The sequence below is a fragment of the Echeneis naucrates genome, chromosome 8 (genome assembly GCF_900963305.1).
Source record: "Echeneis naucrates chromosome 8, fEcheNa1.1, whole genome shotgun sequence".
Classification (NCBI taxonomy): domain Eukaryota; kingdom Metazoa; phylum Chordata; class Actinopteri; order Carangiformes; family Echeneidae; genus Echeneis; species Echeneis naucrates.
In genome coordinates, this window is record NC_042518.1 from 8,058,168 (window position 1) to 8,074,354 (window position 16,187).

Here is a 16,187-nt window from a genome sequence, read left to right on the forward strand (position 1 = left end):
TTAAGTATGGCACTTTATAAGAACAGTCATGATGACTTCAAGATGTGGAAAATTAGCAGCACACACACTTCGCTTGTAAAGCTGAGGCTACAGTCATTTGCTGCAGCGTCTATGAAAACCACAGCCATTCAGAAAGAATGAAAAAATGTAATTTGAGCGATCAACAACACAATCTCAAAAGTCAAGGAGGCATTTTATTTAGATTTTGCCGACAAACACATAAATCTAAATGAATGAAACAGCTTGTTCCAGAGACTATTAGTGAAATATGAAGTGGGAGGGACCAAGCAGACATCCACAGGGCTACATGGTACGACTGTGTGGGTTGGCTGATTGACATTCAGAGCTACTGCCAACACTTAGCCATTCTATTAAAAGGCAACATTTTAATGCTTGCCCGTATTTGAATATGTGCTAATGCTCATGTGGCAAAAATAATGCTTGGCATGCGGTTATTGATCAAAAACACAAGCCATGCAGGAGTAGGAGGTAGAGGATGTAAAGGAACCCCTCCCTTTCCAGGTGAGCAACTGCATTGGAGGATGGCTGCATCTTTTTCATCTATGGGACTGACACGCCTCCTCAGCTATACAAAAAAAGGAAGACCAACACTTGGGGGAACAAACACATACTGACATGAGGCTAGAGAGCCATTACTAACATAAGCATAAACATAAAAGGCTAGCTGTTAATTTGTAGCTGTGGGTGATAAGTTGAGATGCCCTGGGGTGGATGCAGCAGACAGGGGTATCTTTGCTACATGTCAGAGATCAAGCTAAGACTTTACCAATAAACTGCACTGTGTAAATGTGAGCCATGATGGTATACTGTGATGGTACTATATGACACATCTGTGAAAGCAAGTCGTTGCCAAAATTATTTAAATCTTTGAAACTGGAAATTTATCACGACTGAATTCTCCAGGTTTAAAAATTGTTTATTGCACAGAATTATTTCAATTTGAAAACCATCTGATCTCTTGGATAATATTTATGAATGTATTCCTTTTGAAACTTAAAAAAAAAATGTATTACATGTTGTAATTTTAAAAAAAATCATTATTTCCATTACATTTTGGAGTTCAAACTGTATAGCTCAGATATGAAAATCACAAATAGCCAGCTAATGCACCAATAGCAAGAAATCAAGCAAAGAATTTCAATTATAGTAAATTTGATTCCTACACAGATTTCCAGTTCAAAGAGGCCAAGCTAATTTAAAGTAAAGTAGTAGAAAAAGGCCCAGTAGGAGGAAGAGCTTATACCCTTGCTACACATCCTGACTACATTTTCCTTTTAAAACTGTTTTAAAAATTAACACAATCTTAATCCAGACAAGTCTTTTCAATCTTATCAGAAACTAACTGCATCCATATCAACACACCTATAAATGCATAGATGCATACATGATAGTTCATGGACACCAGGTGCAAGCAGTTGGAAACACTGTGTGACGTCACCCATTGGTTTGTGACTTGCTGCTGTGAAGTTTCCAGTGTATAATTTGTCTGTGGCCATTTTGCCTTTGTAAAACAAGGGAAAAATTGGAAGATGGAGTTGAGTGATGATAGATCTGACCTGCTTTGGACTTTATCCTGATTGTCAGCCAGGTCACCATTTTTGGTACAGTCTGTCAATGACACAGTGGACACGCCCCAAGAGATACCCTGCTTTGAAAGGTATATTTTCTGGGCCCATAATATAAAACATTTAAAAAGTATTGTATGGAGGAAGATTTTTGAAACTAGTTATTAACACTGCAAACTAATTGGGCAAACATTAGCTGAAGTAATACATCAAGTGAGAAGTATGGCCATTTTCAGGTAATGGAGTAGACAGGATGAAAAAAATTTAGCAAAATACATTGGGTTAAAAAAAAAAAAACAACAACAGGGGTGTATTATTTAACCTTTACTGAGCTAGTCAAATACAGAGACTTTGCAGATTATTTGTAACATTTCACTAATAAAGATGTGATGAACAGTCAATGTATATAAAAAGATTAAACCAACTATAAGTAAACCATTTGTTAAAATGTTACAAATGCTCTGTTAACGCATGAAGATGGACTATTAAAAAAAGAAGTGTGAGGCTGCAAACTACAAGTTCTTCACAGCTCTACCTCCCAATTTTCTCAGAATTAGGGTTTTTTCATCTGAAGAGAGAAAAAAAACTGCACTTATCCCCCCATCTGCAGCATGGCACTTAAAGCCTTCTCAGTGTGCTTAAGATCCTGAGCGGCATCCAGGACTTCAAAGAGAGCAGGTCTACAGCAGACACTGTGCAATGTCACACTTAATACATGTGTTTGTGTGTGCATGTGCGTGTCAACTGAGAGAGAAGGGGCTTCTGGCAGCAATGGGGGAGGAGGCCTGGTGTCAGGCTGCTTTATTGCCCAGCGAAAGGTCCTGTCACCCATCTGAAAAGATGCTCTACCTTGGCTGAAAACTGAGTTCTGTCAGACAGCTACATAATGTAGCCGTTCGCAGAAAAGAAGTCAGACCAAACAAAGAACCTTCTCCGCTGTTTCCAAATAGTGGACAGATGTTTTTCAACCTCAACTACAATTTAAATTAAGCAGCTGAACTCTTTGTATACTCGCTAAAAGATAAGAATAATGAGATGGCTGCAGTAACGCAACCCCAAAATTACTTCACTAAAATGAGATGATTCACAGTCCTGCACAATAAATACCAGCAAAGCCATTTTGTGTTTGCAGTGAGCATACTATATGGATATCCATACCTAGGATGTAGCAGTAATATTGCTGAATGGCTCCCACACAGCTATTAAAAAGACACAAGCCCCACCTTTACTTCTTCCTTTCAAAAATATTGCAACTGGTACCCAGCAGTTTCTGAACAATTATCTTGAACAAAAAAGTAATAATCATTTTAAAAAATGTATAATAAAAGTATTTTAATGCAACTTGAAAGTAACCTGCCATTCTTGATTGTAGACAAGCAAACAAAACTGGAAAACAAACCAAAAAAAATTAATTTCGCAATTCTTTTGGCAGAGATTGTGATTTCAATATGACTTATAATTTCATCCAGAATAGTAACTTTTGCAAGTCATTTGTACAGAAGAAAATTGAGAAATTGTGATTCTTGTTGGGTCTTGTGAAATGAAGACACTACATGAAGGTGTCTCTATAGCACCCCATTGCCTCGTTTCTTGTATGTTGTGAGATTTTTTTTTCTTTATCAAAAAAAAACCTTGGCTTCTGCAATTTGGATACTGTACATGGCTATATTGTGATTTCAATATTTCAGTCAAAAAGTCACCAGTTAAAATGTGACTTTTTTTCTTCATACAAAAATAGACCTGTCTTTATTCCTGGTGTCAGTTTCCATAATTTTTCATAGTTTTCTTTTGTTTTTCCTCTACTGTATGACTGTAAATTGAGTATCTCTGAGTAGCTTTTGAACTGCTGGTAAAAATCCATGACCACTACTCTGATTTGATGTAAAGGATTTTTTTTTTGACGCAAATGCCTGTCAAAAAAAATACATTTTTAGAATGATGCCCATTTCACAGTAAAATATCAGGATGTTAGTTTTTCCATCATAACCCATTTCATTGAAAAAATAACCTCACTAAATAAACATCTTCATCAACATTAAAAATAAAAGTTGGACATTAATCTGGAGACCAAATTTGGCAATGGTGCTGAGACACAGCCACTTGACAACTTTCTCTGCTTTCTCCTGAGAAATAAATCCCAATGTCGACCTCATGAGATTGCAGAGTCTAGTACAAATGCAAGTGCTTTGTGTGAAATGACAGATGCTAAAAAGTTCAGCTGAAATTTCATGAAGAATTTCAAGAAGTCACAGAGTAATAGTCAAACGGCCATTACACTGTGACTCTGTCATTATTCACATATAATTACTTTCAATGCAAGCCAATGAAGAGCAATTCTGAATTCCTGGTGTCCGTAAAGAAGTTGTTTTTATGGAGGTACAAAGGTTTAGTGCTTAATTCCAATCCAGAGATAAGAAATTGACTTCAAATTTATAGAATTCAAGACTGTCTTGGATTTGAGCTGCAGTTTTCCTCTAATGTACCTGTTACATGCAAAAATCTGGTTAAAAAAAAAAAAGTCCTTGCACATCAAAACCACCAGCCCACAAATGCTTGCACTTTTGTGTGAAACACTCACCTAATACACAAATCACTCTTTGCACAACATTGGGTCACATGTGTGCTGTACACACACAGGCAGCTTGCAGTTGTAATGGGAGGGTGGTGTGCCATTATCTACTAACTTAAGTTTAATTCCTGTTCAACGGACCAACTTGTCCATGTAATGGAGCGAAGTTGCTCTGCAGGTCGGACTGGTGAAGAGGCAGACCCTTGGGCTTGTTCCTAATACTCTTAACAAGGTAGCAGCTTTTTCAGCTCTTGAACCATGTTATGCACAATAACTTGGCAATTGAAACCAGCAAAATCATCCACACTGTTTTCCTCAGATATCTTTTAATGAAGTGTGTTGCTTTGTCAGACTTAGTAGCATGAGAGATTATCTCCCCCAGTCCAACACCTGAACTGTCAATGAGAAAGGCACTAAGTCCAAAGTGACTCCAAAGGGTAGAGGCAGGACTTCCCCTTGAGTTTCTCTTACCGATCACAATGTTTATATCAAGCCAGGTTTATAACTTTGCAGGTCCTTCAGGTTCATTCAAAACGTGTCCAAGAAGACCCCCCATTATAAAACCAGGGGAGCTAAAATGTCAACTTTTTACCCTCCTGCATCTCTGCAGTCATATCATGGGTAAGCTTTGTAATGTTCTTTAAACTTTACTCTTAAACATGCGACACAGAAAAGTTGCAAGAAAAGTTTCTCACTTGGGTAACTCTTGCCGGATAGAGACAGTGAGTTTGCAGTTTTTCGACATTAATTTCATCTGATCATATTTTTGGGTCAGCTATGAAACAAAGATCACACAGGAACTTGATGTGCACCTCTCCTGTGCATTTGTGTGCCCGCCGAGCTGAAGCCCGGTGTAGATCTATGTGCGCCTCATGCATCCATCCTATTACAGCAGCTAAAGCCGTGGACTGATGCGCATTTATTTTATTTTATTGTAAGATTACACAAAGAGACACCGTCCCGTCCTTACCTGGGGCGTCTGATCCGGAGAGAGGTGAATCAAGCTTGGGTCGCTTTGCTGTGGGGGGTCCGACATCCAGCAGATTGTCAGCCATCCTGATCGGCAAAATGTGAAGTGATGATGATGGTGCAGGAAAATAACAGCAGGATCAGTCCAACTTTTCGGCCACCGGCTCGTAATATCTATTAACTTTTCCTAAAAATTGGGCGTAAAAGAGCAATTTAACTGTTTTTTTTTGTCGTTCTTTCTCTTTTTTTTCCTGGACTGGCAGACTGGCGAAAAGCTGCCCCTGAGAAAAAGGTTTCAAAAGAAAGGCAACAGCGCCACGCTCCGCCGCCGAAGATCACCCCATGATAATCCAACACCCAACACCCACATAATTATCCTCAATAATTACGTCCAAAAATTATTTCAGCTGGAGAAAAAATAAATAAAAATAATTCATAAAATATTACACAAAGCGTAAGAAAATCCCTTTCTCCGCAGATGGCCGGTTTCACGTCTGTACGGAATCATTTTTTTCGCAGTCGAAACGTCCAGCCATAAAATCTACTTTGGGCGCAAATAGAAAGAGCAAAATTCAAAAAATATTTTCTTTGAGGCGGATTTTTTTTCCGGTGGCTGTCTGCCGGTAAATTCAGCGTCTCGGGACGGAGATACGGCGAGAAGCGGCGCTCTCTAAAAGGGAAATCAAATATACAGTGGGCTGTCGAGACGATAAAAACCCACCTAATCCTCACATGTTTGCATTAAATCCCTTTGGTAGAACTAACACTTCGGTTTTCTGTGCGAAAAAAGCCGTTTGAGCCCGGTCTGGGTAGCTCCGATCGGTTTTTAAAATTAATGCTCCCCCCGAAATCCCGATTCTAAGCCGCGTCAAGATGGCGGCTGTTGATTCCTCCGATACAAAAAAAAAAAAGTTTTTTTTCTTCCCAGCTAGACTGAGAGGAGGGGGGGAGGAGGAGGAGGAGGGGGGGGGGGGGGAGGTGCCGTACGATGACGTCCTGACGTAAAACCTGTGAGTCCCATCGTGCGTCGTGTGCACGTAGTATGCAGAGTTGCTCTCTGGAGATTTAATAAATCCAAAATCGATCGAAATAAATAAATAAATAAACAAACGAACAAACGAAATGTAATAACAATCACACTTATGACGAAGAAGCTCTCATATTAGGAGAAAAATTGCAAATACATTTTGTTTATTTGTTTTATCAGTGATTATAAGTAAATGAGTGCAATTCTTCACGTTATTTTAAGGCAGTGGTACTACAATAATACAGCAGGCTACAATTTTTTTATTGTATCTTTATATCACTACTCTTATCTGACATTCATTACTTTTTAATTAAAATATGTAAACGTAAAATTTGCTACTATATTAGACTACTTTGTAGAAAGTAGTTAAGTCGACTAAACGTACTGACTAAATTAAAATCCATTAAAAAATGTGTTTGTAATAATAGGATAGTAAAACATATACCATAATAGTTTAATTTTCTACAAATAGGGCAATCTGCACAATAATTACTTTTTATCTTTTAAATACATTTCGCTGGCAATAAATCAGCAGTTTTATAGAAATTTCAAATGCAAGCCATTTAAAGGAGTTTTTTTAAGGGCTGCAAAAAAAAAAAAAAAAAATGCTCCATTTAGAATTTCATTAGTCCATGTTATGTAAGTATGTATCATCTACCAACACCACCAAGTAAAATGTTTTCCTAATTATATGATTGAAAAGAAATTCATAGATTATTAGATTTACAATGCTGAGTCATAAACTTTTATGGAGCATTTAATGTTTTATCTGGTTTTAAGTGGAGTCAGTTTCAACTCTTTTATTTAATGACCGGTAGTTTAATCTAAAACAATATCTCTTCTTGTATAACCTGATGTAATGTTTTAGATTTAAAATCTTAGTCTGTACAAAGTAACTTAGTGAGGCAATGGAATAATACAGTACAAAGATTACAATATTGAACAGAATAAAATATTGACAAAGAATAATCAAGTGAAGTACAATTAACTGAGCAATCTTCAAAGTGAGAACACGCACTTAATCACAGTCCAGTGAAGGTAAAGACACCTTGATGTAGTGTACAGGCTATTAATTCAATCGGACAATGTTTCCCAGCAACTGACTTTATTCAGTTTTAACCTTCACTTGCATATCTATTAGCGTGCTATATACAAAAACCTTTTCAGAGAAAGCGACAATTCATCAAAACGTGCCTGTAGAAGGCGACTGAGATACTGAGGACCTGCAGACTTCTTGACCTTCTTTACCTCATCCCTTTTATTTGGCCAGTTGAATTTAAAAAACAAAAAAGGCAAGTCTGTCTTGATTGAAAGCCTACTGTCCTATTATGTGATACTTTTTTGAGATGAGAAAGTTGACTGAAATGTACAGCTCACATTTCTGCTAAGTTTAGAGCATCCCTTTCAAAACAGACACAATCACACACCTTTACAAACACTCGTACATTTTTACACACATGCAGGCCAACAAAATACACATTATTATTCCAACATTGTTAAAATTACCAATTTTAGACTATTTAATACTCTAGTACATGCACTTATATAAATAATAGAAAATGCTCAGGTACTATACAATACAAAGGCATACTGTACATAAAAACTGAGTGCATTGTGCAGATGTGTTTTAACAGTAAGTATAAATGAACATTTTTGAACGTGCACAACACAACCTGCATATTGAGAAGGTAAAAGATACAAAGAAAATTACTGAGATGATAATGACACTCTTTGGCATCATAGTTTTCCACGTGTCTTTCTTCCAGTCCAGAATGTCACTTACATCTCAATTAATCCAACTAAATAAACAGATGTACTTTTGCGATGACAGAAACAAAAGAAGTGGCAACCAAATCTGTGAGTTGACACCCTCATCTCAATGTTCTTGTTTGTCTAAAACAGAAATACACAAAAAAAAAAAATATATTGACAGTTCATACAAAGAAAACATATTATTCAAAAGAGCATATCAAAATTATCAAGGAAAAATATAAATGTAGCTTATGCACTTTACCTGACACCGACGTGTCATATCCTCTATTAAGCACTTAATCTCAAGATAATAACAACAATATTTATTCTAAGTAATTCTGAAGATTTAATCTAAGCATCCCTCTATTATGGCAAAACAAGTCATTTTAGGCTTGAACAAGAGTTGTGTGCTCATAAGCGAAGAGAAGTTTATTTTCCCTACTAAAAAAGTGATGATTATTGCATTTAATATAACCACAACTCCATCTGAGCAATAAATCTATAACGGACAAAGGACTTCAAACACTGCAATAAGGCCAACTAATTTAAAATATGTTTGGTGCATGTATACTTCATAGTAATATTTAGAAAAGGCACTGCTCAAACTTGACCTCCAAGCACAAAAGTAAACATTCCAATAGAGTAAGCTTTTCAGTGTCTTAAGTGTTATTTACCTAGTGGTGACAGTGTGGGGGGGGGAAAAAAGGAAAAAAGCATTACATATTAAAAAGGCACAAGCTACCCTAAATTCATACAAAGATTACTTTTTTTTTTACTCCTAGGGTAATCTTAAAAGCAGCACGACAAAGAACAACAGCTGCTTCATTGTTGTTTTGTAATAATTGTCCTATTAGCTTTATTACTTAAATTTAGGTAGTGATTATGAAATGGTAATTTAAAGAAATGAGATTGGTTATCAGCTGATCGGGATATTTAAATGCCAAAAATAAGATATTAAAGAGGATTCATTGTAAAAAATAAAAAAAATTACTTGCCTCTGAGCACACAATCCTTTTGAACAACAACAATACCAAAGAACAAATGTAACGGCGTAAAAGAGGTTTCTAGTTTAATCAATTTGATTCTCTTAATTATCCCCATCTTAATCATAACTATATGGAATAATTTATGCAGAAAGGAAAAGACCAGCAACACTTTGGGCATCAGATGAAATACATTTGGTGCACTTTGCTCTAACAGTGCTATTACATTGTGTTTCATGCCATTGGAAGGTGAAGGAGCTAATGCTAATGCATCCAGCAATGTCTTTCAATTCATAGAAATTTTGGAGGGCTGCTTCATATGAACAGTTCAAGTTTTACGTAGCAACAAATGCAATAAAATACATTTAATTTTGATTCATGACATTCCACTTTGATTTTCCATATCTTAAAGCACTATCAACTAACACACAGTGTAATCCTTTGCTAACTTAGGTAACTCTTCTAATTGATATAAAGGTACTCTGCAGGTACGGCAGCACCCCGGAGGATCCATTGAGATACACATCAATGCGAAACATAATCTGACTTCGCACCAAAGTCTAGATTATGTAGAAGGGCACAAACATTAGGAGCAGACAGCCTCATCTATGGTGGTGGTGTTGCAAGCATGCATAGCCCTCATTATGCCTCGGTCCTAATGCAATACAGAGATCTTAACTGAGGCCAGAAAAAAAACTGCCACATCAGCAGAACAAGATTTTCTCTTCAGCTGCGTTCCTCAAGTGTTTGTCCTCCTGCAGTTTCACAAAATCAGTCGAATATCTTGTAGTCACCTCTGCTCATTAAACCCTGTATAATCTCACTGCACAGATACACACAAAAACACACTCACACATTTACACTACATGCATGCTAATACAGCCACACGACACACAGCTTGGCTTCATCTGCCCTTAGCCTGTATGGAGGCGTTCTGTTGTGTCTTCCATGATGAGTTGTCTGGCTCCCGAGGAGAACATGGAAAGAGCCTCTGCTCCATAATAGCACAGGATTTACCATTCCATATCTTGAAGTGATATCTTATTCCTCTTTATACATTGTGAGTCCCCTCACATTGTAGTGCTTTCCATATGTAAGTTCGGCTTTTTGATTAATAAAGGAAAAATCTCATAGCAAAACCTAGTTTACAAATCAAAATTGCGACAAAAGCAAAAAATTTTCCCCCTAAAGTTTGCTAATGCACAGTTTTCCCTTTACTTTATTCTTCCCTCACGCAAAAAGTCTAAACATTTTTCTATTCTAAAGGCACTTAAAAGACATGTGAACGAAATAATCCAGATTAAAGGTGTATAGATAATCAAGTAAATTAATGGGAGACAGTGAGATCCGTTTCAAGAGTAGATTCGGATTTAGATTCGGCCACCCCATCTTCCCTTTTTCTCTCTATGTGGTCTACCCTCCACTGTTAATATCAGCCAGACATTTACACTAAAACAACCTGCTGCCTGGCTGATACAGAGAAAAAGCCTGTGGGTGTTTTGGCTGGACCAAATATACAGCAATCCTACAAATGCCAACTGGCAGAAACAAGAGCTTAAAGGGTTGATAATTTACTGCAGCTAATTCTCACAGTCTGGTAAACTCTCCAATATTACTGCCATCCTCAAATTTGTCTTTCTTAATGTCTTTCGGGGACTTTGTTGGATTTTGTGGTTTATTTTGCTGGACTGAGGGTGAGATGATGAGCTGTTTGCTATTTGCAGTCGGAGGAGGCCCCTCTAGATTGGTAACAGGTATTGATGTCAGGCCACCATGAGACGTAGATTGTCTTGCATGAGAAACATTTTCAGAAGGGTGTCTTTCTCTGCCTCTGTCTGCCTCTTTATCATGATTCAGTCCTGTGGTAGTAGATGAACCTGTGCTGGCACTGGGCACCACGGTGTTGGTCGTGCTGGTTGTGGGTACCATGCTGGAAATTTCATCAGTGGGTGAGCGCCCAATGCTACCGTCTACTTGTGCCCGGATCTCTGGTGACACAGAGAGCTGGTACTGAGGCACGGGGCCACTGTCACTGCTCTTAGGGTAAAGAAAGGTCTTCATCTGACCTTTGCCTTTCACATTAACTGTGCCCCGGTAGTCAAACTCGAAATCCATTCCACTAAGGACACAGTAGCTCTCCTCACTGACCTGGACACGGCACTCCACACCTGTTGTATCCATGCGACTGGCAATGTTGACTGTGTCGCCCCAGATATCATAAAGAAGCTTGGTAGTGCCAATCACTCCTGCTGTCAGAGGGCCATGGTTGAATCCAATGCGAAGCTTGAAGCCAAAGCCCAGCATGTTCTTGTTGAAGTCATCCACCACATGCATCATTTCCAGGGCAAATTCAAAAAGAGCTCGTAGGTGGGCATGAGGATGTGCTGCGTCTGCACACTGCTGCGCATTGAGACCAGCTGCTGCCATGTATGTGGCACCGATGGTCTTGATTTTTTCAATGTTAGTGAAGGCAGACTTCCGTAACAGCTCATCAAAGTCACCAATTAGCTCATTTAGGACACGGTAGCATTCCTTGCCTCCCTCATAGCTTTCCTCATAAAACTCACTGAAGTTAACAATACTGGCAAATATTACACCAACATTGTCGTGGTTCTTAGAGTAACTCTGGGTGACCTTTAGCTGCTCTGCAACATGGATGGGGATGATATTGCGAAGCAGCCAGTCAGCCTGGTCCCTCATGTTCTGGATCTTGATGCGGTGTTGATCTGCTTCCACATTACCATGGTAATGCAGGCGGTAACTGACTTCAAACTCACGGTTAAGGAACCAGACCAGGAGAAGCAGCAGGAAAAAGGCCACACAGGCCTCAGGGCCTAGCAGGTCCTGTGGGTAGAGCTGTGTGTCTGCATTTACTGGGTTGTCAGTCATGACAACGGAGTTGTTAGTGTTGTTGTTCTGCTTATCAGACCTGGCCGAGACAGCAAGAGACAAACGTGAAGAAGGAAATAGAAATGCATAAAAACAGAAAAAGTTGGAGTACTTAAAGAAAAGGCAGCTTTTATAGCTGCAACAACATCATTACAACAACAGAACCTTTATGTATTAGCTGTGTGCACCTCACTGAAGTCATGCGGCTAAAAATAACAATAATAACAGTTACGATACTTAAACTACGGACTCAGTAGCTTGGTCCTTTGCAGCATCTCTGTTAAAGGCCTGTTAAATTAAATCTCTTTACTTTTTGAAAAAGAATTGTGAGCAGGTAGAAAGTGACACCACCAAGTTTAACAATTATTTCTGTACCTACCAGAAAAACAGACTCTTAGCAGCACTGCAAGATAAAACACAAGAAACACCGATTAAGCAGTGAGTACATCCAAACACACAATCCCATGTATACTTGTGTATCTAGACATTGGACTGTATCATAAATACCAAATATAATTTCTCAACGGTAAATTATTTAATTGCATATTATTTACATCTTCACAATAAGCAAGTTTGCTGTACCTGCAGGGGGAGCTAAAAAGCAAGACAAGCAGTCCCAGTCCCACCAAAGTTGCTAGAGTTGAGCGCATCCAGTAGCTGAGCTGGCAGAAATTACAATACTGAATGATGGCTATGATGACTGCACAGCAGATGAACGTGGTGAACTGGTGAAAATAAATGGCAAAGATCAATACTCAATTATTAGAATGCACCAGTATAGGTAAAGATGATCACATACTGTGAATTACAGTGGCTTCAAGATATAGTAAAACTAGCTGGCATTTGCTGAATAATAATATTAATAACTGGCAGCCCAGTACGGGGAAACTGTGTTAATGATTCGAACAAAGGCTCACATCCTGAGTCAATTAAGATGGCATTAAGATAGATGCCAAAAAACAATAGTAGTATCATGATCCAGTTCTACAACAACAACCAAAAAAAAAAAAAAAAAAAATTTTAAGTCCACCTGGATAGAGAGATGCATGTCACAAGTGATGTGGGAAAAGACGGCCACAGCGGGCAAGGACACCAGGACAGCTCCTACAAAGTGACGCACCATCCAGCCTGAGATCACCCTCATTAGCACACGAGTACAGTTCATTGTACTGTCCAGGTAGAAAGCCATACTGGAGAAAAAAATTAGGAAGCAATGATTCATACAGATATCTTTTATAGAATGGAGATCTGGTAATCAAAGTAATTATCTGATAGTTTAGTATCCTAAACTATCCTAACCTGATCACATCTTGGACAATAAACTCATTGCAGACATTATTTGTTTGTATTCACAAAGCCTTCCACTTCTAATACATGACTTAAACCAAGGGTCAGTAAAAAAGGCTTACTCCTCTTTGAGGTAAGTGTAGATCTGGGCCCTCACTATAATAAATGTATTTGGATAAATGTGTCTGAACCTTTTTTTTGTAGGCTTTGTAATAATATCACACCCTTGAGTGTACATTCAAAAAAAAAAAACAAAAAAAAAAACAAACTGCAATTTATCTCTGCTCTCTTTTTTAGACTGCAATTCCTTGAGAAACCAATAGATGACACAGAAAGCTGTTACATTTAGCACCACAAAAACAATATATTTTCCATTCCTCCTGAAACTGTCTGTCCCCCAGACAGTTCCAAAGCACTGATTCTTTCAGAGTAGAAGCAGACATTTTGGGGTTAGGTGTGTCGTGGAAAAGCAGAGTGCTGTTTGTCATAGCTGAAGTGTTCAAGCTGGAAAGTCTTACAGATAAGAGCAGATTGCGAAATCTTGCTTTGTCATGTTGAAAGTCTGTCTAAACTGAATAACTGCAAAATTAAAATAATAACTTCCCAACCAAACAATAAAATACTATCTGATTTAACAGAGGTTAATAATTCAGTATCTCACCGTATAGAAAACAGCAGAGCCAGAGACTCCAGCAGGGCGGCTACAGCTGTCAGCATGAGTGCCATCGTGGACAGACTCTGCTGGGTGACAAGTGGTTGAAGGAAACAAGCCAGAGAGAGAGCCAGAAATACTGAACAGCACAGCAGCATATCCAGGAAAGAACTGAATGTCGGGCTTGCAAAGGTCTGCACTGCTGCTTGGGTTTCCACCTGGGAGGGAAAAGAAGGAAACAGTGACGGGTTAATGGGAATATGGATTTAATGGAGATACTTGTAACTGCAAAAATGCATCATTAAAAAAGCCCTTCAATTAAGGATGACAATCTGAATAATTTAAATGCGTCTAAATTAAACTCTAACTAAATTTCTTTGTTGGAGATACGTGACTCAACTGTATAGCAACAGTTGCAGCCACAGATAAAACTTCTGAAGTTTCACCAGCAGAGGGCATGACAACCTAGCATAAAACTACTTTTAAGGTCCTGCAGTGATTTCTCTTTGCCGCAGTCTTGACCGGTCTGTTGATAACGCAATCCTAACAGGTTTCCTAGACGAGCACCAGACACACACAAATAACGCAAAGCAGCAGGAAAAAGGAATACACGTAAATACAGAAAGATATGTTCACATATGAAGAGCAGAGAGATGAGTAGAATCACAACAAGACATTAGTTTGTCAATCTCTGAACAATTGTCACACAACAGGCTGACCAAAGACAACTATCTTAAAACCACACAGGAAATACAGCTAAAATCAAAAGTCAACAGACAGAACACAAATGCACACACACTCAACAAACAATCAGGCATATATGCCACACATAGAAACACACAGGAAGACACAAAGATAAACAAGCACACATACCTCTTCCTGGTAGCTTATCCGGTAAGTAGACTCCAGGCTCTTCTCAAGGAATGTGAGGCTTAGCTTGTTTAAAGGAGGTTTGTAGAAATAGTCCTTCATAAGGCTGTCACCAGCGAAGAGCAAAGTCAAAACAAATGATATACAATTGGGTTTTAAACATTACGATCAGTTACCTGCTGAAAATCCCATCACAATTTCAAATTAACAACAGACCTACTGATTAACTGTATTGAGTGATTTGGTTAAAGCATTTTTTCCCCTCTGACCTGTCCTCTTTGATAACGTCCACAAAGTGGGCATCACTCCTCTCCCTGAAGTTCTTGGATCGCAGAGGGATGAGTGCTGAGTGGTCCATGCCCATGGCTCCTCCACTCCACGTCTTCTTCTCCTTCTCCTGCAGCATCTCGCACAGCGACGTTTGGCTGTTGTTCAAGGCCTCCAGCCGAGGACTCAGCAGGCCATTCAGCGCCTTGGGTGCACACCCTGCAGAAACCACTGGGGAGCACTTCAGATTTGAGGGGTCCTGAGGAGAAAAGAGAAGAAAGGTCCAATACAGAGAGTGTGATGATGGCTCTTTGGTGTGAAAACAAGTCCATGATACAAATTAGTGTAAGTGTAAAATACAAATCTAAAGTCTCAAAGCAAGTCTCTGTGGCACATTTTAACTGGGACTTGTGGAGTTCTACTTCTTTGAACTAGTTTTGAGTCCTTTTTCTGGTTCATGATGCCCTAGTAGTTTGTGGAAATATATATATATATATATATATATATATATATATATATATATATATATATAAATAAAATGACATAAAATATACTACCCCTGACACCTTAACAGCAACAGAATCATTTTAAAATGGAAAGTCTGCCATTTTACATTTTAGACAGGCAATCTACAGTTTCATCTATTGGGCTTAGTGACAACAAGTTAACCTTGCTGCTGTTGATCTTGTGGTTGTCATGGCAGCCATTGAGGACCACTCCTTCCTCCATAATATGGTCCTCCCCTGGTGTCAGGACTACACTGCAGGACAGGCAGGGAGACTGGAGCCGAAGTAGAGTTGGAGTGCAAATGGGTGGATGGGTGGGTGGATGGGTGGGTGGAGGGGCCAGTGTGAGAGGGGCCAGTGTGAGAGGGAGATGCAGCATATGGGACGAGAGAGAATTAATTAATTGAGAGATACTTATCAACTATCAACAAATGAATGCAGCAACACACATGAAGAGTCTTGGTGATGACAAAATGGCACAAGAGAGATGACAAAACAACAGCAGTATTCTTCTCATCTTCCAAAACTGAAATGGTTGACTTTGATGTTTAGTTTTAGCGAGGATGATGCTGACAAGAGCAGCAGCAGCCAATGAGAAACCAAAGGGTAGCAAGTGTGTAAACACGAGACATAGAGGTGGTCTAGATCAACTCAAAGCCTTTGCTTTAATCCCGCTAATCCTTCAAATCAGATCAGATTAGTTGTTTATTGTTATATAATTGAACAATCGCTGCTGTGACAGTTATGAATTGATGAGAATTCAAAAACACACAGTAAACACAGTCAAATGTAACTGACATGTTCTTTTTTTTTTTAATGATAAATGAATG

General features: G+C 38.6%; 2 protein-coding genes across 3 annotated transcripts in view; both read right to left on the reverse strand.

Moving 5' to 3' along the window:
• crebbpb (CREB binding lysine acetyltransferase b) overlaps nucleotides 1–6,004 on the reverse strand; it is a 29,894-nt gene extending 23,890 nt beyond the window's left edge. Inside the window, exon 1 of one of the 2 annotated variants that reach the window (XM_029507705.1) lies at nucleotides 5,126–6,004. In XM_029507705.1, the coding sequence (XP_029363565.1) occupies nucleotides 5,126–5,210 (85 nt within the window). In that variant the 5' untranslated portion in view covers nucleotides 5,211–6,004. The remainder of the gene's footprint in view (nucleotides 1–5,125) is intronic. The other variant, XM_029507707.1, reaches the window with a different exon arrangement.
• Nucleotides 6,005–8,046: 2,042 nt separating this feature from the next.
• LOC115047712 (adenylate cyclase 9) overlaps nucleotides 8,047–16,187 on the reverse strand; it is a 28,100-nt gene continuing 19,959 nt past the window's right edge. Inside the window, exons 3-10 of the mRNA XM_029508820.1 lie at nucleotides 15,521–15,631; nucleotides 14,854–15,110; nucleotides 14,588–14,690; nucleotides 13,724–13,932; nucleotides 12,806–12,965; nucleotides 12,358–12,500; nucleotides 12,155–12,178; nucleotides 8,047–11,815 (exon numbers count right to left, since the gene is read on the reverse strand). Coding sequence (XP_029364680.1) covers nucleotides 10,474–11,815; nucleotides 12,155–12,178; nucleotides 12,358–12,500; nucleotides 12,806–12,965; nucleotides 13,724–13,932; nucleotides 14,588–14,690; nucleotides 14,854–15,110; nucleotides 15,521–15,631 — 2,349 coding nt within the window. The 3' untranslated portion in view covers nucleotides 8,047–10,473. The remainder of the gene's footprint in view (nucleotides 11,816–12,154; nucleotides 12,179–12,357; nucleotides 12,501–12,805; nucleotides 12,966–13,723; nucleotides 13,933–14,587; nucleotides 14,691–14,853; nucleotides 15,111–15,520; nucleotides 15,632–16,187) is intronic.